Source organism: Lepidochelys kempii, chromosome 11 (assembly GCF_965140265.1).
Source record: "Lepidochelys kempii isolate rLepKem1 chromosome 11, rLepKem1.hap2, whole genome shotgun sequence".
NCBI classification, from domain to species: domain Eukaryota; kingdom Metazoa; phylum Chordata; order Testudines; family Cheloniidae; genus Lepidochelys; species Lepidochelys kempii.
Window position 1 is genome coordinate 60,249,510 of NC_133266.1, and position 25,097 is coordinate 60,274,606.

Below are 25,097 nucleotides of genomic sequence, written 5' to 3' on the forward strand. Positions count from 1 at the left end.
AAGTTGGGCAACCTCTTTATCCAAGCCTCATCCAGTGTCAGGGTCATAGATTGCACTCTTGAGTTAAGGAGTTGCAGAGCCACAGTTTTGTGAAAAATGGGGAATGTCAGTTAACACCATCTCAGTGGATTCCCCATCTTCGAGTGGAGCTGGACATTGTCCTCCACAATCCAGTGGCTAATGGCAGGTATAATTACATTCAAGACATTGTGTGGGGTGGAGGACAGTGTCTCATAATTCCAGGATATAGAATGTCAAGCTGCCAAGTTTTGAAGACCCCCAGTGGTAGGGCATGATGACACAATGGCCATTGCCAGTTTTTTGTTTTTTTTAAATTGAGTTAGTGCCCTCAAGTTGTTACAATACAACAGGGTTTCACTGCAGCTCATCTAGTATCTTTGGTGCTGTGCTAACATATACCTTGTATAATCCACAAACCAATGGTTTGTGTTGATATATCCAGTTAGGGATGTTGTCAAATGTTTCATTAACTCTCCAACACAAATAGAGAAGCAAAGGTACTTAATATTGCCGATACACTGTTTAAATAAATCATTTCCACAGACAATTCACTCCCATGATACCAATTTGGGATCAGGTATTCCTTTCTCTCTCATACTGGGTCACTTAAATTCAGTCTTGTAATGAACACTGATATACGTATTTAAAGTTAATAAAGTGTAATCTGAAGCAGAAAAAATAATCCAGTTAAGTTAGTCAGTCACTAGGAAAGTTTTTATATGTTCAGATAGAACAGACATAACAATAGGGAAGTCAGCTTGGTGTAAAACTGAACAGGTACTCAATTCTTTGCTACTTTCAGTGGCTTTTAGTTTTTGAAGTAGATGCAGTACCTTTCGCCAACTTTGAAATGTATCTGGGCTGGGATCTTGATATAATATTTGAGCCCTTCTTGCTAGACAGGCTACCTAGCCTGAGCCAGAATCCCACCTGCGCCCATCTCTCTTCCTGCCTCCTCCCCCCCACCCCTTCCCAAAAAAACCCCCCAAAACTGAAGCTAATTTCATTTATTGTTTATAACTTCATTATCCGGTTCCATGCTACAAAGAGTTCAGGGTAATGCATATTTGTTTTTTAAAACTTTTTAAAATTGGTATTAAAACAAAAAATCTGGTTTCTTGGGATTTGTAAAACTTGCATTTGTAAAGTGCAAATTTTGGGTGTGCTCCTACCAGAGGACAGGATTTTGGATTATTAGAAACAAAAGAACTATCACCTATCCACTGTTGTGAATTTGAAGTTTGAGGTTTGCTTTAACTTGTGTGATGTCCCTATAGGAAGAAAACCTTCCTTCTCCTTTTCCCTTCTCCCCCGCCCCCCCTCCAGGAGACAGCTTGAATTATACTTCTTATGGGAGTCATTGTTCGTTCTCTTATGAAAGAATTCATGAAATACTCCCATTTGCAGTGATGGGTCTAAATTATAGAACATGTTAAGTACTTTCACTTAAAAATGACTTCAGCTATCTGAAGTAGTTTGTTACTCTAGCTTTGTTCTGTTAAGTTCGTTATGTTAGGCTCCTTGCCTGCCTCAAAATATGTATGTACAGGTAGTGAAAGAGATTACTTGCATTTCCCCATAGGCCTACACAACATCCTGTGCACTTTATTGATTTTTGCTTTTCCTAATTGAAAATTAGTTGCAGGAACACTTTGTTGGAAAATAGATTTCGTTGTGGGAGGTGGAAGGGTTAATAATTAAGATAATTAAAACAGACCTAATACTCTTCTGTTCATTGAAATAGCTCTATTGTTTTTCATTAGCACAGCTGTTGTAATTGTTGTCTTGATGGAAGTGGATCTCTTGTTAAGTAGGTCACATCAAGGGAAACTAACAGATGAGCAAGTAATATAGCATGGGGAAACTGTAGAAGAAAATACTACAAGAATACCATGAATAGTTGACTGAAATTAAAATTTGCACTTTGAAACAAGCAGAGGGGTTAAATGGTAGGCTTGGCTGATTGTATTAAGGCAGGATTTAATAATTTGGTGATAGTCTCAGTCTATTCTTAAGAGTAGGATTCTGAGTGATTATTAAAAATATATTTCAATGTCAACTCCATTCCACCCCATCTAACTAGCAATTTAATAAAATTCAACATTATGGTATATTTGGGGGCAATAGGAAGTCTAGGGAAATATTCACACTAACATTTTTTAGGATCTGATGTCTAAATTTTATTAGAGATGCACAGCTGCTTAGCTTAGATTTAAATAACTAACAAAATAATTATTTCAATTATCATTTGGTCTGTTATAGTGTTGTGGGGGCTGGGGGGGGGGGAGCTGGTGGTATCAGTGATGGTTTCCAGTGCTCTCTTTTGAAGCAGTTATTGATTTTTACTGGTAAGGTAACTGACCAAACTTAATGCCATAAATGTCTCCCCCTTACACTCTCAGATATTATGGAGCGCACAGCAAGCAGTAATAACAGTGGGAATATTGGTTTCGCTGAGGTCTAACAGAGTCAGTAAACTGCCCCAATGCGCTTTTAAACGTCCAAATGCACATTCTACCACCATTCTGCACTTGCTCAGCCTGTAGTTGAACAGCTCCTGACTACTGTCCAGGCTGCCTGTGTACGGCTTCATGAGCCATGGCATTAAGGGGTAGGCTGGGTCCCCAAGGATAACTATAGGCATTTCAACATCCCCAACAGTTATTTTCTGGTCTGGGAATAAAGTCCCTTCCTGCAGCTTTTGAAACAGACGGGAGTTTCTGAAGATGCGAGCGTCATGTACCTTTCCCGGCCATCTCACGTTGATGTTGGTGAAACGTCCCTTGTGATCCACCAGTGCTTGCAACACAACTGAAAAGTACCCCTTGCGGTTTATGTACTCACCGGCTTGGTGCTCCGGTACCAAGATAGGGATATGGGTTCCGTCTATGGCCCCACCACAGTTAGGGAATCCCATTGCAGCAAAGCCATCCACTATGACCTGCACATTTCCCAGGGTCACTACCCTTGATATCAGCAGATCTTTGATTGCATGGGCTACTTGCATCACAGCAGCCCCCACAGTAGATTTGCCCACTCCAAATTGATTCCCAACTGACTGGTAGCTGTCTGGCGTTGCAAGCTTCCACAGGGCTATCGCCACTCGCTTCTCAACTGTGAGGGCTGCTCTCAACTTGGTATTCTTGCGCCTCAGGGCAGGGGAAAGCAAGTCACAAAGTTACATGAAAGTCCCCTTACGCATGCGAAAGTTTTGCAGCCACTGGGAATCATCCCAGACCCGCAACAGTATGCGGTCCCACCAGTCTGTGCTTGTTTCTCGAGCCCAGAATTGGCGTTCCACCACATGAACCTGCCCCATTAGCACCATGATGCCCACATTGTCAGGGCCCGTGCTTTGAGAGCAGTCTGTGTCCATGTCCTCATCACTCTCGTCACCGCACTGACATCGCCTACTTGCCCAGTTTCGCTTTGCCAGGTTCTGGTGTTGCATATACTGCTGGATAATGCCTGTGGTTTTTAATGTGCTCCTAATTGCCAAAGTGATCTGAGCAGGCTCCATGCTTGCCGTGGTATGGCGTCTGCACAGAAAAAAGGCGTGGAATGATTGTCTGCCATTGCCCTGACGGAGGGAGGGGCGACTGACGACATGGCTTACAGGGTTGGCTGACAGGGAATTAAAATCAACAAAGGGGGTGGCTTTGCAAGAAACTGAATGGCCCCCTTAAGGATAGAACTCAAAACTGGGTTTAGCACGCTGTTGATTTCACGGAAGGAGGGAGGAGAAAATGAATACAAAACAAATCTGGTCTATTTCTTGTTTTGATCCACTTCCTCTATCTTTATACATCTTGCTGGCAGCAGACTGTGCAGTACGACCACTAGCCATCGTCATCTCCTGGGTGATCGGCAGAAGACGGTGCAGTATAACTACTGACCATTGTCTTCTGCTGGCTGCTGATTAAAAGACAGTGCACTGCCGATGGGACTCAATCGCCATGAGACTAAACTTAAAAGGGAAATGACCTGGATGAGTCCCTCCCATGTTTGGCCAGGCGCCCCTGACCTCATCGAGGTTGGTTAAAAGAGCACCCAGGACTACGTCCACAATAGCTACCAGTCATACTGCACTATCTGCTGCCAAAAGGCAATAAACTGCTGCTGTGTAGCAATGCAGTACCATGTCTGCCAGCACCCAGTAGACATATGATGACGGATAGCTGAGCAGGCTCCATGCTTGCCATGGCATGGCGTCTGCACAGGTAACTCAAGAAAAAAGGCGCAAAAAGATTGTCTGCCCTTGCTTTCACGCAAGGAGGGAGGGAAGGGGGGCCTGATGATATGTACCCAGAACTACCCGCGACAATGTTTTAGCCCCATCAGGCACTGGGATTTCTACCCAGAATTCAAATGGGCGGCGGAGACTGCAGGAACTGTGGGATAGCAACCCACAGTGCAACGCTCTGGAAGTCAACGGTTGCCTCGGTATTGTGGATACACTCCGCTGACTACATGCACTTAGAGCATTTGTGTGGGGACACACACAATTGACTGTATAAAAATGCTTTCTACAAAACCGACTTCTATAAATTCAACCTAATTTCGTAGTGTAGACATACCCTAAGTGTACTTAATCCTGCCTCAACTTGGAGGGATGGGAGTAGATGACCTTTTGAGGTCCCTTCCAGACATAGATTTCTAGGATTCTGTTCTTGTTTACTTGGGAAGTCTTGTACAAAAGACTGGAAAACTTGGTCCCTTGCACTAAAGAGATTATATTTTGAAAACTAGAGATCAGACAAGAACACATTGAGAGACCAGATGATAGTTCAAAGTTAACTTTATAATTTTGGGTGGCTCTGGCCTGTCTTTAAAGGGATTAATGTTTGTAGGCTCCACAAGTGGATTTTGGAGAGGAATTTGAAGTAAGAGGGTGTGTGCCTATCACTGTAGCATGGGGTGGTTCATTTTTGGTAGTACATAAAGTACAGTGCACCAAGAAAAATGGTATTTGACTACATAGTTTTGTGAGACTTTTTAAATAGTGGTTGTGGAACTGAAACAGCCAGCTGTGGAATTCAGAAATAATGGTGGTCAGTTTTTCCCTTTAAGTGTTTTTTAAAAAAAAAATAAAATTGAGTTCTGCAGAAAAGGACCTAGGGGTTACAGTGGAGGAGAAGCTGGATATGAGTCAACAGTGTGCCCTTGTTGCCAAGAAGGCCAATGGCATTTTGGGATGTATAAGTAGGGGCATAGCCAGCAGATCGAGGGACGTGATCGTTCCCCTCTATTCGACATTGGTGAGGCCTCATCTGGAGTACTGTGTCCAGTTTTGGGCCCCACACTACAAGAAGGATGTGAAAAAATTGGAAAGAGTCCAGCGGATGGCAACAAAAATGATTAGGGGACTGGAACACATGACTTATGAGGAGAGGCTGAGGGAACTGGGATTGTTTCGTCTGCAGAAGAGAAGAATGAGGGGGGATTTGATAGCTGCTTTCAACTACCTGAAAGGGGGTTCCAAAGAGGATGGATCTAGACTGTTCTCAGTGGGAGCTGATGACAGAATGAGGAGTAATGGTTTCAAGTTGCAGTGCGGGAGGTTTAGGTTGGATATTAGGAAAAACTTTTGCACTAGGAGGGTGGTGAAACACTGGAATGCGTTACCTAGGGAGATGGTGGAGTCTCCTTCCTTAGATATTTTTAAGGTCAGGCTTGACAAAGCCCTGGCTGGGATGATTTAGTTGGGGATTGGTCCTGCTTTGAGCAGGGGGTTGGACTAGATGACCTCCTGAGGTCCCTTCCAACCCTGATATTCTATGATTCTGTGATTACTGATATTAATAAACCACTCTTTTTCTTGTCATCAGACTTCTTCCTAGAAATAGTTTTAGTATATTATGTCTGTATTAATAACAAATATTATTATCCTATTGTGTTTATTCCAATTCTGTAATTCAAAAGATAAATTCCAAAGTAGTCTTTTCAAAAGTGTTGCAAGTATAGCTGTGCTTATTAGGCTTCTCTCACCGTTCCTAATGAGGAGAATTTCAGATTTAAATATCGGTGTCCAAGTTTACACTGATATTTATTTGCACATTTTTTAATGTTGACTTTAATTAGCCATTGTCCTGGCTAAATGCGAAGTACCAGAAGTGACAACTCCCACTCTTCTTACTATATGTATTATTTCTTAGAGACACAGTTAGCTATAACACTGTTAGATGCTTGAAAATAAGGCTCTTTTCACTAATATCCGCCCCCCTCCCCCCATTTTTAACAGACTGACTTGCTACTATGTTGCCTTTAAGGGTATGTCTAAACAGCAGTTGGGAGGGGCAGTTGCAAGGTGTGTAGGCATATCTGAAGTAGCTTTGATTTGATCTATCTTGCTAAAAAAGCAGTGTAGCCATGGCAGCACAAGTGGTAGTACAGGCTAGCCATCCAGGAACAATCCTGCCTGCTACCTTAGGTATGTATTTGGGTGGCTAGCATATACTGCTGCCCAAGCTGTTGCAGCTACACTGTTAATTTTAGCAAGCTAGCTCAATTAAAATTAGCTCAGGTAGGCCTACATGTGCTGTGTCAATTGCAATGAATAAAACACCCTAAAAGTGTAGATTTTAGGGTTTGTCCTGTGCCCAGCAACTTAGGCCAATATTCGTCAATATCTTGACAGTTGCACATAAATTTGTATGAGGAATATTACTGGTAAAATGGCTACCTTTTTCATATAATCATTTCTATCTTGGTATAGTCAGGAGGACTGTAGTCCTCTACATAGCTCTGTTTCTGTTTCCATCTTGTCTCTTCTCTTGTTGCTCCTCTCCTTGTCTCCTGTGTTCTAGCCATTCACCTTGCTTCTTTGCATTCTCTTACAGATAGGCTTAATGTGGGAATTACTGGACAAAATTTTATGGCCTTCATTACACAGAGTCAACTCAATGATGTAGGCTGACCTTTCTACTTTAACCTTGTGTTTTCCTACATGCTGCAGCCTAACTTGGAACAACCTCTTTCTTTCTGTCTTGCAGGCATCCTCGCTTCCTTCATATCCCTCCTCAAAATCCCCTATTTTTGCCTGGTTTTCTATCAACTTAAGTTCATGTACTACCTATTTTTTTCATTTCCACAGTCACCTTATGCAAATTGCTACTTAAAAATACAGAATTTGTATGAATCACTCACTGTACAACTTCAGTTATTTTTGATTTAACCCGTATTCCTCCTTTCCTGTGTTACTTTCATGTTCTACATTAGTCTAATTTTAAATCTTTTGGCTCTTTGGGGGTGGGGGTTGGGATTTTTTTCCCCTCCCTCCCCGGCCCCCGAATGCTGTTGGAAGCTGTTTCTACACAAATATTTTACTTAAAATTAGGGCTGTCAAGCGATTTGAAAAAAATTAATCTTGATTAATAGTGCTGTTAAACAACAATAGAATACCATTTATTTAAAATATTTTTGGACGTTTACTACATTTTCAAATATATTAATTTTAATTACAACATAGAATACAAAGTGAAGAATGCTCACTTTACTTTTTATTACAAATATTTGCACTGTAAAAAACAAATTATTTTTCAGTTCATCTCATACAAGTACTGTAGTGCAGTCTCTTTATCATGAAAGTTGAACTTACAAATGTAAAATTATGTACAAAAAAAACTGCATTCAAAAATAAAACAATGTAAAACTTTAGAGCCTACAAGTCCTACCTCTTGGTCAGCCAATCACTCAGACAAACAAGGTTGGCTACAATTTTCAGGAGATAATGCTATCTGCTTCTTGTTTACAATGGCACCTGAAAGTGAGAACAGGCATTCGCATGGCACTGTTGTAGCTGGCGTCGCAAGATTTTTACGTGCCAGTGGTGCTAAGGATTCATATGTCCCTTCATGCTTCAACCACCATTCCAGAGGGCATGCTTCCATGCTGATGATGGGTTCTGCTTGATAACGATCCAAAGCAGTGTGGACTGACGCATGTTCATTTTCATCATCTGAATCAGATGCCACCAGCAGAAGGTTGATTTTATTTTTTGGTGGTTCTGTAGTTTCCAAATCAGAGCTTTGCTCTTCTAAAAGCATGCTCAACACATCGTCCCTCTCAGATTTTTGGACGGCACTTCAGATTCTTAAACTTTGGGTCGAGTGCTGTAGCTATATTTAGAAATTTCACATCGGTACCTTCTTTGTGTTTTGTCAAATCTGCTATGAAAGTGTTTGTAAAATGACCATGTGCTGGGAAATATGTGCAGAATGTGAGTAAAACAGAGCAGGAGACATACAGTTCTCCCCACAAGGAGTACAGTCACAAATTTAATTGACGCTTTTTTTTTTTAACAAACATCAACATGGAAGCATGTCCTCTGGAATAGTGGCCGAAGTATGAAGGGGCGTACAAATGTTGAGCATATCTGGCATGTAAATACCTTGCAATGCCGGCTACAAAAGTGCTATGTGAACACCTGTTCTATAAATAAGAAGTAGGCAACAGTATCTCCTGTCAATGTAAACAAACTTGTTTGTTTTAGCGACTGGCTGAACAAGAAGTAGGACTGAGTGGACTTGTTGGCTCTGAAGTTTTACATAGTTTTGTTTTTTGAGTGCAGTTACGTAACCAAAAAAAACCTTGCATTTGTAAGTTACACTTTCACGATAAAGATTGCACTTCAGTACTTGCATGAGGTGAATTGAAAAATACTATTTCATTTATCATTTTTACACTGCATATATTTGTAATAAAAAATAATATAAAGTGAGCATTGTGCACTTTGTATTCTGTGTTGTAATTGAAATCAATATTGAAAATGTAGAAAAACATCCAAAAATATTGAATAAATTTCAATTGGTATTCTATTGTTATAAGTGCAATTAATCGTGATTAATTTTTTTGAGTTAATCATGTGAGTTAACTGCAATTAATTGACAGCTCTACTTAAAATAAATACTAATCAGTTTGAAAAGAAAATATCTTGGTAAATTTCACACAAACTGTATATGATGGCAGACCATTCTGGATGTAATATAGACAGGGAAAAGGTTACTTTTCAAAAATTCTTTTTGAAATGTAAGTGAACACTTTGTTTCTCAAATTAGACTAGCAAAATTATCATATATGTCCCTTTCCAGATCTCTCCTGTACCATACCTTGGAGTGATACCAAATTGTGGTAGCTGATGGACCCTTTCAATTTATGTAATGTGTGCTTAAGAGAAAAGTAGGAAAGAGAAATAAATTGTCATCAGACTTGGTTCTTTTTGTTTATAATTTAAAAAAAAGGAAATAAACCTTAAAGGGGGAGGGAATGCTTGTACAAATATTTGAAATCTGCTCTCAAATCAATGCTGCTAAATTTTGATTCTCTACTTCATTCACAGAATAAAGACACTAAATTAGCAACACATTGTCCTGCACTCAGATTATTCCTTTCAAGGTTTCCAACAAGCTTTTCTAATGTAAATTTTCTACAGATTATTTGGTGCATTTTGAGCATACTTTTGAACTATAGGTATTAATATGTATCAAGTCACAAATAAAGGTGTTATGGCTAAGGCTATGTTTTAGTCACGATGAAGTGAGCTGTAGCTCACGAAAGCTTATGCTCAAATAAATTGGTTAGTCTCTAAGTGCCACTAGTACTCCTTTTCTTTTTGGGTATTTTTTAGTAATCAGCTGGGAACTGCAGCCAATGGGAGCTCCGGGGGTGGGGCCTGCGAGCAGTGCGTGATGTAGAGACCCCCCTCTGCTACCTAGAAGCTGCAGGAGGGCCCACCACCCCAGATAAGCACACCACCTACACCCTCCAAACTCCTGCCCCTAGCCCCCTCCCACACACCCAAACTGCTATTGATGGCCCGGGGCAAGCCAGCACCAGCTGCTGCAGAAGTTACGAAGGTCACAGAATCTGTGACCTCCGTGAAAGACTTGCAGCCTTAGTTATGGCATTTTCAGTTTTGAAGTACCATGTTTTTGAGACGTAAAACATACATGCAGGCCACTTAAAACTTTCAGAGATTATATGGTACTTCCCTCAAGAGTAATAAAACTTCCAGGTATATAGCACCTCTCATCTGAGAATCTCAAAATATTTTAGCAACATTAAGCTTTTCAGTAGCTTTGTGAGATGGATTAACTGCTGTATTGAATTTTACAGATGGGTAATGTAAGATTAAGTGACTTGGGCAAGGCAACACAGCAGGTCCATGGCCAACTGGGATTAGAACCCAAGAGTCCTGATTGCTGGTGTGTCTGTCCTTACTCTTATATGTCACACTTTCCTTTCTCATAAAGTTCTGCCACTTCAGCTCTGCAGAAATCCAGTCCAATTTTCAGTTAGCGTACTTACTGTTTATCTAAATTCCTCTTTAAACTTTAGTTCAGCAATTCCTGTTCTAAACTAAATGTTATTTGCAGCCAGGTAACTGGTGCATTCCATTCCAGAGGTGGCTACATTTCAGGCAAAAGATTTCCTTAGTATATATGACTTGTAATGAGCTTTGAAATCCTTCTTGATGACATATATAATTGTAACATTGTTATAATGGTTTTTGTATTCCAGTAAAAGCTAGTAATCCCATCATGCTAAAATATACTTGCACTGTATTTAAATTGATAAACTCTACACTAAACAGTAGAAGATATTTGCATAGATGGAAACAGAAAAGGCAAAAGTTTATTTAAAATACTAATCAGTTGTCTGTAGGACTGCATAACTAATTACATATATTTTTTCTTCTAAAAAGCAACAGAGTTGACAGTGATCCTTTCATATATGTACTGTGTAAATGCTGCTTTCTAGAGAGCTATTGAAAACTTGTTTGGTTTTCCTCTTCCTAGATCCTTTTTATCTGAAATGGATAGGGCTTTTTTATATACGCTCTTGAAAAATGTACAAAAAAACCTGTATAAAGGATAACTCCTAAGTAGTTTCTTGTTCTTTTTCAATGCCCTCTGTGCGTTTACACTTGTGGTGGTACTCCTGATAAGCTGCAGAAGTACCTTGCAAAGTTGTGGCTGTTGGTTTGGGGGGAGGTGGTGCCATAAGTGTTTCTTGTGTAAAGGTGATGGCATCACTCTATTCTGTATAAGGGAATGCATCCCGAACAGCCTAAGTTACTTTGCCACCTCTGAGAGCAAGCTGCATTTGCCTTCATGTCCTGTGGTCTAGAGCTTCCCTTAACCCAGTTTAAATTCTTTGAATTAAAAAAAAAAGTTTTGCTGTTGAGTTCAGTGGGAACAGGCTTTGACATTTGCAGAGGAAAGAACAAAACCACTCAAACAAGGGATATGTTGCTTATATTGCAGGCCTCAAAAGCTGCTGACTCATGTGAGAAAGTCAGCAGACATCTGATCTTTGTCCAATGCAAGGAAGAAGTCAGCAATCAGTGAGGCTAGAACAGTCTCTGTACCATATCCAACTCATAAGTCCATCTGCAAAGGATCAAGGACGTATGAAGGCTCCAGATTACCTTAAAGTCCTCAGTTCCTTGGTTAGAATGCTCCCATCAGTATATGTTCATAGTCCAGAGGCTGGAGCAGGAATCAAAAACATTTTTTAAACACCTTCTGTCCCCCCCACCCCTCCCCTCTTGAGGACTCCTGACCGACTTAACAGCACAATATGTATGCTAACAAACTTAAACAAAGCCTTTGTTTAATTTTGTTAGCATATGTATTGTGCTGCTAAATCCATATAAAGAATGAATGCCCTCCCTAGCCACGTTCTGCTCCTTTAAGGAGCAGGGTGCAGCTCTACCCCCTCCAGAGGGGGGGGCTAGCCTCCCCAACTCTTTCCAGTACCCCGTACCTGCTAAAAAAAAATCTCTTGCCGGTACTGCGTATTGGAGCGTACCACCCTACTTCCGCTTTCCCACCATCCACCTGATAGAGTGTGACTTGCTAATCTCCGACAAGTAGAAATGCACAGAGGACCTCCAAGAAGAAAAAGGTTACTTATCAGTAACTGTTCTTTGGGAACTGCTTCTGTGCAGTCACACTTGTTAGGGGGCTTATTCCTTCACCCACTTACTTCCCTGGTCCTTCTCACATGAACAGAGAGCAACAATACCCGAAGTCCAAAGGTGCAAACAATTCGATGTTTATTGGGGTGAACTTCCAGCAAGCATGATTCCAGTTTCCTTCCTTAGTATCCTCCTTCCCAGCTCTGACACCACAGAGCCTTACACCTATGTCCCTGTTCCGATTCCTGCCCTTAGCCAAGCATGATTCCAACTTCCTTACTCCCATTCCCTGTTCCCATTTCCCCCTTTAGCAAAACATGATTCCAATTTTCTTACCCCCATTCCCTGTTCCCATCTCACACACCCACATGCCCACCCACACCCACACCCCGTCACTTCCTCATTGACTACAGATTATATAGTAAAACTTGAGTTCTGCTTAGCTATACCTTAACCAATCATTTTCCTGAAATTTAACTAACCAATCCTAACATATTGTAACATGATTATGTAACCAATTATATCCCACCACCTCAATTAGTTTACACCCAGCAAAATTAATTATACAGCAGACAGGAACAATCACAGAACCAGACAGAGATTATACAGACAAACAACAGCAAAGTGGGAACTATAATGACAAAACAATACAGAAGTGAGGATTTCACATCCCAGCTATTGATAAGTGAGTTCTTGCCACACCTACCCCCTACTTAGGATTTGTATATAATCCAGGATCCTGTCCTTAGAGAGAAGAAACAGAGGCATTTGGGAAGGTGCACTCCTTTATATAGAGTAGGGTGAGGACTTCACTTATGCATCAGAATGCTCATGTACACACACATCTTTCCCTCCTGTACTGCTTTTCAGTGCTGTTTCACAACTTGACTGTATTCCACAAGTCTGAATGCACAGTGGTGCCTCTCTAAGAACAAGCTGTTGGTAACCTGTTTTCTGAGACTACCCCATTTATTCTCTGTATGGAGGACAAACATTCTATGCATTATTTTAAAACCATATTATAGGTAGATCGCATTTTGAGTCTAAATTACTTGTTCTTCCAATATTAGGAAAACAAATCTAAATATTTTGCACACTGAAATGTCTAGTAACTAAAATATTAACTCTTTATCTTTACATCTATGAAGTGTCTCATTCTGAACTCTGATCATGTGCATTTCTTCTTTTTTTGCTAGATTACCATAGGCGTAGTCCAAAGTCATAAGCAGCCTCATGCATAACTGTCCATCAGGATGGCTGTCTTCTGCTTAGTAGTATAAGCTCAGTAGTAGTATAAGCTCAGTTTTGTTGATCACTGTGGAAATAAACTATGCAGTAGTTGGCATATGGATCAACAGCCTGGGCTTTAAAAATAAATCCAATGTTAAATTGGGCATAAATTTTGGTAGTACTTAAAAGTCACAGCAAAAAAACAACAAAAACGCCCTAATATTGGTAATTACTTTGTCTGTGCTTTTGTAGGGAAACTTTGAAAACGCGTTTCATGAGAGCAATGTAATCAGGAACAAACAAGTACAGCAACAAAAAAAGCAAATTCTGAGCTTAATTTTCAAGTGGTCACTCATAGCTCCTTAATTATAGAGGCAGCTAGTAGCGTATAGTACAGCGCACGCACACATTTTGTGTTTGTGTGCGCTCTGTACCGAATACATAGCAATTCTATTTCCAGTATGGCTAACTGAAAATTTGCTTTATTGAATTTTACTTGTACTTGATACACACACTTTGCTCATGAAATTTTATTATTTTGATTTTTCTAGTTGACAAATCACGACCACCTTCATCAAGCCCATCCAGTATAATTCGCCGTACTTCCTCACTGGATACACTTGCTGCTCCCTACCTCGCTGGACAATGGCCTCGTGATAATCATGGACTGGCTGCTCCCTGTATGAGGGACAAAGCCACACAGGTAAGACAGTTTTGTTAGGTGTGTATTTAAGTGTAAGAGGCTTTTATTTTTTTTCTGTATACATTCACTTTCCAAGCTCACTTCTTTGGAATTTTCCTTCCCTTCCCAAATTCCTGGAGAGAGTTTGTTTTTCTGTTTATTCCCAAGTTCCCTTGCACGTGCCCTCTTACCCCCCTTCCCCCCCAAAAAAAAAAGGGCAGAAGAGAGAAAATCTACCTCTGTCACTCATTTAAAGTCAGAAAGGCACTGGTACATCATGCATCTAAACTTGTTTTTTATTGCTCAAACTTCAAGTGCAGATTAGAGGACCACATTGGTAATATTACATAGTAGTAATATTGGTAATATTAATATTAAACTATTACATGGGTATTGCATGACATTTTATTTGTATAGCTCCTTAATTATAGAGGCAGCTAGTAGTGATTCCTATACATAGGTTGCTCAACACTTTCCATTATCAGGCATTCTTGTGACTTTTTGCCTTTGAGAAGCATTAACTCCTTTATGGTTGGCAGCAGGCTTTTGATGTTCAGCAAAGAGAAACCTCTCAGGTTATGGAAGTACCTTTTCGTTCTGTGAAATTCGAAGCGGATTTAGCTGAATTGCAAAGTATTTAAAAATCACCATATCTGAACGCTTGCTTGTGTGGGAATAAGTGCCATAGGAACCCTATGAAACAGGGAATCTGTAGAGAGCATCAGAATCCCTCACTGCTGCTTGTATGTTAAGGAAGAAGGCAGCCATTTTTTATATTCTTTAGACCATGACATAGAATTAGAATTATTTTCTCTAGCTTTTCCTACAGGATTTGTAGTAATTTGTACACCAAACCATTTTAAAAATATGTAACAAAATGTAAAAGCATGATCCAGTCTTTTGCTACTGATGTCAGCACTGTGATGAATTCAGACCAACCTGTAGAAGTAGACTATCAGCTTCTGTACTGAACACAGCATTCAAAAACACTTGCATTTAGAAATAGGGAGTTGCTTACCATATATACTCTATCATAAGCTGATTTGTTTATAAGCCAGCCGCCCCCAAGATGGATAAGTAAAAATGGAAAATTTTTAAGACCCATTCATAAGCTGACCCTATAATTCAGGGGTCGGCAAACTTTTTGGCTCCTGGGCCATCAGGATAAGCTGCTGGTGGGCCGAGATGGTTTGCTTACCTCGAGCGTCCGCAGGCACGGAGATAATCCTAAGTAAACAAAGTGTCCCAGTGCCCCAGCTGCTTACCCTGACAGGCTGGGACAGCAACTGGTGGGGAAACTTTTTGGTGGGGAGAAGCTGGGGGTCAGGGGAGTAACCCCTGTGACTACCCACCCCTAGCCCAGGACCCCCACACTCTCTCCATCCCATCCCTTCCCACCTTATCTGAGGAGGGCCAGGGGAGGATGTCTCTGGCCTGGCCACAGCCTGCTCTGGTGGGCCAGACCAGGCGGCACGGCTGCTTCAGAGGCTGGGCGGAGAGCAGCATGGCCAGAAGTAGAGAGACTCTGGCTCTGCTGGCTACGCTGCCTCTCCTTGTCCCCTCTGTTGGGAGGAGGGGCTGCGTCCCACCTCTCCCTCTCTATACCTGTTCATAAGCCGACCCCCTTCTCTGATGCTTCCCTTTTTTACTAAAAAAAATTTGGCTTATGAACGAGTATATATGGTAATTTTGTAATTGTTAAACATTTTGGCATATTTCTATGTTCTTTATAGCAAGAAATGGAAAGCAGCATTCTCTGATCAGCAACTTTTAAAACTTCCTACTCTCACCCAATTTTAGAAGAATATATAGAATTGTCATCCCTCCCTACTTTCTTCCACCCCTTCTCCAACACAAATAATCAAGGCAGGAAAGTAACTTAGAACATTACTAAGATTAAACATACTATTTTACCTTTACAGTTTCCAAACTTAACATCCCCTTACAATTTCTTTACATATTGGCACTCCAGGGTAGTATTTTCAAGGGGGCTAACACTCTGTTGTGGGCTTCAGTGGTGGGCGTATTCTCACAGCATAGCATATTCTGGGATGTCGTAATTGAGTAGGAACTGGTGTCTAGGTGTCAAAGTCTTGACAAAAGAGAAGTGTATTTTGGAGGGAAAAAAACTTGGTCATTTGAGTGGTTTCAGCTCATTTATCCCTTGCAACAGAGATGTAGGGGTTTTGTTTTAATGTAGAACATAAGAAACTATTCTCCAATTGCTCACACGTAAGTCACATTTTTATTTCATCTAGCCAGTTATACAGTGGAGTCGCATCTTACGTGGGGGTTAGGTTCTAAAGTCAGCACGTAAGGCAAAAATCGCATATAGTCAAAAAGAGGGAGAGATGAAAGAATAAAAAAGGGAGAAAGACAACTTCACCGTCGTTATGCGCAAACTGGAGTGCCTCGGGATGGCCAGGAGCATTGTCTATGATCAGCAACACTTTAAAGTCAAGTCCCTTTCTCTTCGAGGTACTGCTTGACCTCCAGAATGAAACACTTGTGGAACCAATCCAGAAATAATGCTGCCGTCACCGAAGCCTTTTTATTTGATTGCAAGAACACAGGCTGGCTTTGAATTCCTTCTCATCAGAAGGCTGTCCCTCTTCGGTGGGAGGTTTGAACAGCGCGTAGAGGCTAAGAGCCTTTTCTTGCAATGTGTTGCCATCGATAGGCACACGTTTACGGTTCATGTCTTCTAGCCATAAGTTTAATACCTTTTCAGTCTTCACTAAAGTCTTATCATGCACCTGGCTCATCACCTTAGCAGTTATTGGAGCACTTGATGTCATGGCTTGACAAATTTCTCCCTCTCGAATCTTGATGGCCCAGATGCTAGATTTGTTGCAGCCATATTTACATGCCATGTTGGAAACCGACATACCATCTCTCAATAAGTTCAACACAGCCAGTTTTTCCTCCAGCATTGGAACAGATCGCTGTTTCTTCAGTTGAGCACCAGATGAAGTAGTTGGCTTGCGTTTAGGGGTCATGTTGTACGAAAAATACGTATCTTTAAGCACTAAAATCACGCTCCCCCTGCTGCCAGCAGGCAGCGATCAATCCAGTGGGGGGGTCAATTTATCGCGTCTAGTCTAGACACGATAAAATGACCCCAGAGCGCTCTCCCGTTGACTCCTGTACAGTACTCCACCGCCGTAAGTTAGTTAGTTATTTATTTTGCCGAGCGCGTATAGTTGAATTCACATAAGTTAAATGCTCATATGATGTGACTCCGCTGTACTTGCTGTAAGCATGAGGCTATCTTGATTGTACTTTCCTTGAATGCTTTTCCCTTGAGTGCACTTGGTGCAATAAATCTTCAAAACCATGCAGTGTAAAAGGTTTGGTTTATCAAGACACAGAATAGATGCATTCTGTTCTATGATACTTCATTATTAGTAAAAACTGGAGGCCTTATTGGCTAATGCTTTTAGCAGAATCATGTAAGCAATATCATCCGAGTGTTGGTTTTGACCTCTAAGATCCTTTATAGCTTAGGATCTAGCTACTTGAAATTCTATGTATCGCTCCGTCTGTGTCTCTGCAGAAATGCTACATCTATAGTTAGCTGGATCTGGATCACCCTTGGTTCAAAAAAGGGGGAGGTGCTCTTTGAGTGGCTCTTCTCCCTCTAATGAGTATTTCAAAAAAACTTCTCGAAGCAATATCCATGAGAGCACTCCCCCTCTTACCCTTCTCCTCAGTGTCAACAAATGTTCTGAGGGCAAGGCTGTATAAGAGTGTGCAATGCCCTCTATCATGTCAGCCACCATGCTACATAAGAACGGTCATACTGGGTCAGACCAAAGATCCATCTAGCCCAGTATCCTGTCTTCTGACAATGGCCAATGCTAGGTGCCCCAGAGGGAATGAACAGAACAGGTAATCATCAAGTGATCCATTCCCTGCCTCCTATTCCCAGCTTCTGGCAAACAGAGGTTAGGGACACCATCCCTGCGCATCCTGGCTAATAACCATTGATGAACCTATTCTCCATGAATTTATCTAGTTGTGGTTTGTCCTTTTTTGTTTTGTTTTTTTAACCCTGTTATAGTCTGTGCTAGACTGAAGTGGACCACTCTGATCTGTTCACATATGAGGTTTTTCTCCATTCTTTGCTAATCATTTAGGATGGTTGTAGTTCAGTGCTGAGTATGGACAATTAACTTAAATTAGTAGTTCAGTTCCAGGTTATGATGGAACTGAAGAAAAAGAAGAAACTGGAGTTCAAGAGATGTGCTTCATGCCTAGCTGTCTTCCCAGCGTTGGATGACCATGTTAGGTGCCTGAAGTGCTCAGGGGAGTACCGTTTTTCTTCTGGGTGTTCTGTCGGCCGGAGTTTCATACCCAGAGCTTGCAAAAGGCAGAACAGGTTGCAAGTGCTTTTCCTTGAGTCTTGTACCCTCTGGATCCAGTGTCTAAGGGCTTGTCTTCGCTACAGATTCTTGTCTATATAAGCTACGCAATTTGAGTTACGTTGGTAACGTAATTCAAGTCAGTGTAGCTTAGATCTGCATACCACGGGATCCATACTATGTTATGTCAGCGGGAGAGGCTCTCCTGCCAATGTTGCTTCCGCCTCTCGTTGGAGTGGAGTACAGAAATTGATGGAAGAGCACTCTCCCATTGATTGAGAATGTCTTCACTAGATTCGCTAAATCGATGCCGCTGTATCGATTGCAGCAGCACTAATTTAGCTCTGTAGTGAAGACAAGCCCTAAGAGGCCAATTTTGGCTCCTGTAACTTCCTCCAGCAAGCCAAAGCACCTTAAAGGGTCTAGAAAATCAGAACCCTCATTGGGTACAGCTCCTGATCCTGCTGCTTAAGCAGTCAGGTCTTTAAAGGTACTGTTATTGATAGAGAAGGGCGGACTGCCTATGACATAACTGAGAGCCATGTTGTTGACTCAAGCTGTGTTGGTTCCAAAGAGGAAGGCAAAGAAAAAGACAGCCACTGTTAGCAGTGCCAGATCCTGCATGTCCGATTTGTCAGATCCTTCTGATTCTGACAGGGCCTCTATGGCTCCAAAACCAAGTCTGGTTCCATTTTCAGCTTCGAGAACCAAAGGGGAAGATTTGAATATTTCACTAGATCCTGTGCCAACCAGGTCTTTGGTTCCTGTTTCAAACCCTGCTCCGGTTCTGGGTTCCTCTTTGGATCCAAAGAGGACCTTTACTTTAGTGGCTGATGTATGCTGTTTTACTTCTGAGCATTCCTCAGATCTGAGTGAGAAACAGAGGGTCTTGTGGAAGAATTACAAAGAAAACCTATTAAAACAATAAAAGCATCTACACCGGGATGGCCAACCTGAGCCTGAGAAGGAGCTAGAATTTACCATGTACATTGCCAAAGAGTCACAGTAATATGGTGTGTATGTGTATGTATGTATGCACACACATAATTTGATTATGTGTATTTATTATGCATTTATAATGTGTAGTTAACAATAATAATAACTTGTCTTAACCTTTTACTTAGTGGGACTTTTGGCATTCTTTGCTTTCAACAATTTCCTTAAGGTTTGGTTTGTGTTGAGTTGTGCTCACATACAGCAGTACTCTTAAATGGCTGTCTGTCAAAACGGATCAGTGCTTGGATTTCACATGTTTGAGTGCTGAGAAAACAGACTCACAAAGATAAGTTGAGGCAAACATTGAGATTAATTTTAGGGCTGCACTTCTGATGTTGGGCTGATTTATCCTTTGGTACAGAGTTCCAGAAAGTAAGGGTCCCCTCTGTCTTCTGAACAGATTTCAATCTGTCATCTTCCAAAAGTTCTGTTTCCATCTGGAATATTGCTTCGTCAGTGACTAATGGGGGATTCAGACAATTGGCTTCAGCACCAAAACGGTCAATCAGAAATCTGATTTGAGGTCTTTTTTACTGCAAAACTTGGAATCTTTCCTCAAAACTGTCCTTAGGATCTTTAATCATGCTCGCATATCTAGTTGTGCTCTGTTTCAGAGATTCTGCTGCATCTTCTTTTGATCTGGCTTGAGGTTATGATATTGAGGAAAAGTGTGTCAGCTCTCCCTCAAGCATTGTCTGTGAAACAGCTGCAGTTTGTTCATGAATGCAAATACGCTTTGCACTAGATCAGACAGCAACCAGAATTTTCCTTGTAAGTCCACTTTAGTTCATCCAACTGCAGCAGCATGTCTGCAAGAAATGCCAAAGCCAAAACCCACCCAGGATCTGTAAGATCAGGGTATATTCTGTGTGCTGCTTCTCCATAAACAATTTTACTGGTTCCAGGAGCTCGAAAAAACGGGAAATAACTTTACCTCTCGAGAGTCATCAAACTGTGCAGTGAAATGGCAAATTGGCAGGGAAGTCATCTTCATCCAGATCTTCTATTAGTTTTTGAAATTGTCTGTGATTGAGTGCATTTGAGTGAAAGAAATTTACAATGTGCAGGACTGGTTTCATGATGTGATCAAATTGGAGATTTTTAGATACCAGTTTCTTCCAATGAATAATACAGTGAAATGTCCAAAATTTGGGAAAGTTCTTGTCAGACTTACAAAGCCCTACTAATCCATTCACAGATCCCACATGGACGGAGCCCCGTCCATTGCAATGGCACTGAACTTCTGTAAAGGGAAGTGGAGTTTCGCAACTAACATCATCAATGCCTCCTTTAGATCTCATCCACGAGTTCTATCCTTTAGTGGCATGATATCGAGGAGTTCGCTTTACGACACAGTCTGGACAAATACTGATAATTGAGGTTTATTCTGTACATTTCATGACTCATCCAAAGCAATGCTCAAATACACTGTTGAAGTTGCAAGTACGGTTGCGATTCGATGTCACTATTCAGGTCAGAGATTGTGTTTTATTATGTGGGATGAAAGCTACAGGCCAGACATTTTCTTCTGTAGATTCTCCTTCTCTGGTGACAGGATTGAAATCACATCAGTGAGGCATGTTTTTATAAACTCGCCTTCAGAGTAGGGCTTTTTTTGTACTGGCTATGTGCCGGGCCACATAATAGGACACTAACGTTGCAGTCTGCAATCAGTTGGCAAATCTGGTGAAGAATTGGGCTTCTACATATGTTTGTTTTTTCAAAGTTTTCAGTTCAGAACCTTGTAGGAATTCTTGATCCATATGTGCATGACTAGAAGCAAACTTGCAGCGTCATTTCGAAGATTTGAACTGAGAGATACACATCTGGCAAAGACGACACATGACCTTACCATTATGTTCAGTGAAATAGTACTTATTCTCCCACTCCTATTGGAAGCCTCAGTTTTCATCTGTGTATTTTCTTTTCCATTTTCACTTGCCTTCCATTGTTAGATGATGTAAGAAAAATTTTGATTAAAAATTTCCACACCAGCTAGTCACTGTGTGCTTTATTGAAGGGGACACAGGCGCCAGCCAGGGGTTGCTGGAACCCTGGCTCTGCCCCAGGCCCCGCCTCCCATCCCATTCGGGCCCCCATCCCCCAGTGAGCCATGTCCTCACTCCCTCCCTCCCTCCCCCGAAAGCCACCTCAATGCCGCGAAACAGCTGATCACAGCAGGTGGGAGACGCACTGGGGGAGGGAGAGAGAGAGAGGGCTGTGATAGGGCTGCTGGTGGGTGCCAAGCACCCATCATTTTTTTCCCCAGAGTCGGCTACTGGCACACTGTGCCACGTCGTGGCCTTGCCTGAGGTGATAAAGGGCACGGTGGGCTATCGGCATCTCCAGTTCCTTCTCACCGCCTCATGGTCTGAGCCAGAGCTTCTACTCTCCAATTGTCCTTGAGACACGCTTTCCGAAACTCTTCAAAACCTATCCTATGCAGGAGCTGCATATTATCTTCTGAAGAGCCGCATGCGGCTCTGGAGCTGCCAATTGGCCACCACTGATCTACACACATGCTGATAAGCTTACAAGAGATCATGCCCAACTCTAAGAAGGGCTGTGGCAGGTAGGTGCTCAGTCCTTCAAACTTCACGATGGGTAGGGTTTTTCCTGTAGTCACAAGCTCATACCAGATTTTGCTCAGAAAAAACACCCGTGAATCTGTTTGTTCCCTTTACGCAGTTTAGTTCTTTGATTTTGGAACTCTGGGAACAGGTAATCGCCAGACAAAGGTTCCCTCCTAAGGACGAAACTTTGAAAGGCTGAGTTCTTGCATAAACGGAGGATGTATGTTTGCATATACCTTCCCGCCCCACCCCCTAAGAATTTTTCTGGGAAACCCACCTAACTTTGTCCCGTAAATTCATTCTTGTCTGGCACATAGTTTCATGTAGCCTTTTGAAGCTCATGACACTTCCCAGGATTTATATTGGTCATGTCTCCCCCTATAGAAATTGCATATAATTCCACAATACATGAATTTTGCAACTTGATACAATGGACTCCAAACCTTCTAAAACTTCATTCAGTAAGGTTTTTCAAGAATGTTGCAGGAAATGGCTGCATCTGTCACAATAGCCTCTTTCTGTATTCAGAACAGGATTTGAATAGTATACAGTAAATATTATTTACTGTATACTAAATATACACACATTGAACAATGAAGATAAAACAAACTCTTGAATAGTTGGTCATTTGGTAAGAACCATCTGTTCTGTGCACTCAATGAGGCAGATGACCTGTGGAAAAAATATGTGATAATGTAATTAAAGACAGTATCATAATGCATACATGCCAGGAGGTCTAATTAAGGTTGCCCAGGCAACTTAATTCTAGTATTTCCTGACTTGAGTGCTCAACTATAGGTTATAGTATAGTTGTTTGTGTGATATTGCAATAATTAATTGTGCAGTATTGCATATATACTAGGAAGTTTGCTTGTGGCATGTCTACACTACAAACTTAAGTCGATCTAATGTTAGGCTGACTTACAGCCACCACAGTAATTATTACAGTGGTTCATGTCCATGCTGGCCTCTTTCTGTTGGTGGTACACATCCACTGATTTAAGAGGGGCAGTGTAAGGAGCTGAGAGAGCCGGAGCTGTCAGCTCTGTGTGCAGCTCCCTGATGGGAGCCTCGCCCCATTCCCCCCCAGACTCCCTGCTGGGAGCACGGCTGCCCCCTGGGCTTCCGTGGGGAACTGTATGCCCAGAGCTCAGGCAGCAGCCCAGCTCAGGGTGAGGAGTCCAGAGCCTCCACAGGAGCCCGGCTTGGGGAAGGGAGCCCCCTACCCGCCCCAGATGTGAGCCGGGCTCTCTTGTCAATTTCCTGGCTCCACCATGGAGCCATGAAATTGATAAGAATGAGAGCCAACACTTGATATAAGTAACCTGCAGTGTCTATATGGACACTGCATTGCCCGAACTACACTGACATGTTTCTCATGGAGGTAGTTATGTCGCTGTAATAGGGCACTTATATCGGTGACAGCAAGGCTATATTGTGGAAACTGACCTAATTAGGTCAGTGTAAGCTGCTTTACATTGACCTAACTCTGTAGTGTAGACCAGGCCTTTTGTCACATACTAGAGCAGGACTAGAAATGTCTGTTAACACATAGGATCAAATTAATCCCTGGTCTGAGCACTAAAGTGGTTGGGACTTGTACCCACTTAAACCTAATGGGCCAAATTCTTTCCGTGTTTTAAGTGACACTAAATTAGAATTAATACTTCTGTTATAGTTGGGGTGATAAGTGTTCATATGAAATAGGGAAGAGACCTACTATGTAGATTATAGGAGTGGCTGAGGTGACATCTTCATACTGATTACTTGTAGGAATATCAGAGGTGCCATAGAGGGCTTTCATTCACTGACTTGTGCTTTCCAGCAGTGTCGGTATCCAGAAAATCATAATTGCATGCCCTCTCTTAGCTTACTTGTTTCTAATTTCTTTTTTCTTTTGTTTTTTGGCAAGAATAAGCATACTCTTTTAAAATTAATCCTTCAATCTTCTTGTTACAGACAGAGAGTGCCTGGGCTGAAGAATATTTAGAAAAGAAGAAAGGATCTCACAAGCGTTCAGCATCCTGGGGCAGCACAGACCAACTCAAGGAGGTCAGGAAAGCTATTGTTTGAAATAAAGTTGGGTCAGGCTTGTTGCCTGCATACTTTATTACCATGAGATTTGAAGAAAGTGCAAATGTTTGTGTTTAGTATTGCCATATAAGGATTGGAGGTGGAGAAAATAGAAATATAGAATGGCTAATCTGTTATAAAACAAACCAAAAAAAATCCCTTCGACATCTTCTGTTTTTTAACTGATAGGATCCCCGTGCAAGACACCAATATTTAATGAAGTGGGGTAGGGAAAGCAACAAGAAATCAAGGAAGTATCTGTTAGCTGAGAGAGGAATTCAAATGGTCATATAATTCCTGTCAAACTTAATTCTCCTTTGAGTGATGATCCAATATTGTATTCCAGTAAGGGTTATGCGCCATGTGCCCCGAGCCGGAGCTTTTGAAAGTAGTACTGTTCGGTGGTCCGGACATGCACGCTGTGCCACATCATGGCCTTGCCTGAGGTGATAAAGGGCACAGTGGGCTATCAGCATCTCCAGTTCCTTCTCACCGCCTCATGGTCTGAGCCAGAGCTTCTACTGTCCAATCGTCCTTGTGACACAGGTTTTGAAGAGTTTCAGAAACTATCCTTAGTACTGTTAGTAGTTTAGATTTCTTAGTTCTGTATTTACTTTTTTCTTTTCTGTTCATTTCTTCCTTTCATACCAGATTTAAGACTTGGGACACTGCTTCGGTGGTCTTTCCTGCCAAACATTAACCCACCCCGACACCTGGGCCTGGGTACTAGGTTGTGCTGAAGTTGCCAGGGTTCAAAACTTGTGATTCCTGCTCTCACTCATTTTCTATCAGCACGTGCACCAGCATGTACTGCTTGGGGGAAGTCCCACATTGCGTCCAGGTACGGTATCTGCCTCCCCTGCTCTTACTAGGGAGAACCAGACACTCCGCATCAGGAAACACCTTATGGAGGCTGGATTCTGGTTGGGGAAACCCCCCTGGTACATTGGCCTGAACAGGCAAAGAGTGCCCTCTCTTCTGTGGAACCCTACCTTGGGGCCTAGTCATGAACCAAGGAAGCATGCACATAAGCATGGCAGAAAATCTTCCTCCAAATCTAATGTGGACTCTGCACCATCCACAATTCCTGGCCATGAAGTATCCATGCGTTAGAAGTCTCACAAGAATGAGAAATGGCAGCATTGATCACTAGTTCCACAGGTACTGATCACAGACCCAGCGACTCCACCGGCATCCTCTGAACCATCGGTCTCCAGACAGATGCAGTTCCTGATACC

At 41.8% G+C, this 25,097-nt stretch overlaps 1 protein-coding gene across 6 annotated transcripts in view; it reads left to right on the top strand.

The window, feature by feature from the left end:
- Positions 1 to 25,097, top strand: part of FAM117B (family with sequence similarity 117 member B) — a 118,029-nt gene that overhangs the window by 18,431 nt on the left and 74,501 nt on the right. For all 6 annotated transcript variants that reach the window (XM_073306453.1, XM_073306451.1, XM_073306452.1 and 3 more), the window contains exons 2-3: positions 13,723 to 13,874; positions 23,746 to 23,838. In XM_073306453.1, the coding sequence (XP_073162554.1) occupies positions 13,723 to 13,874; positions 23,746 to 23,838 (245 nt within the window). The remainder of the gene's footprint in view (positions 1 to 13,722; positions 13,875 to 23,745; positions 23,839 to 25,097) is intronic.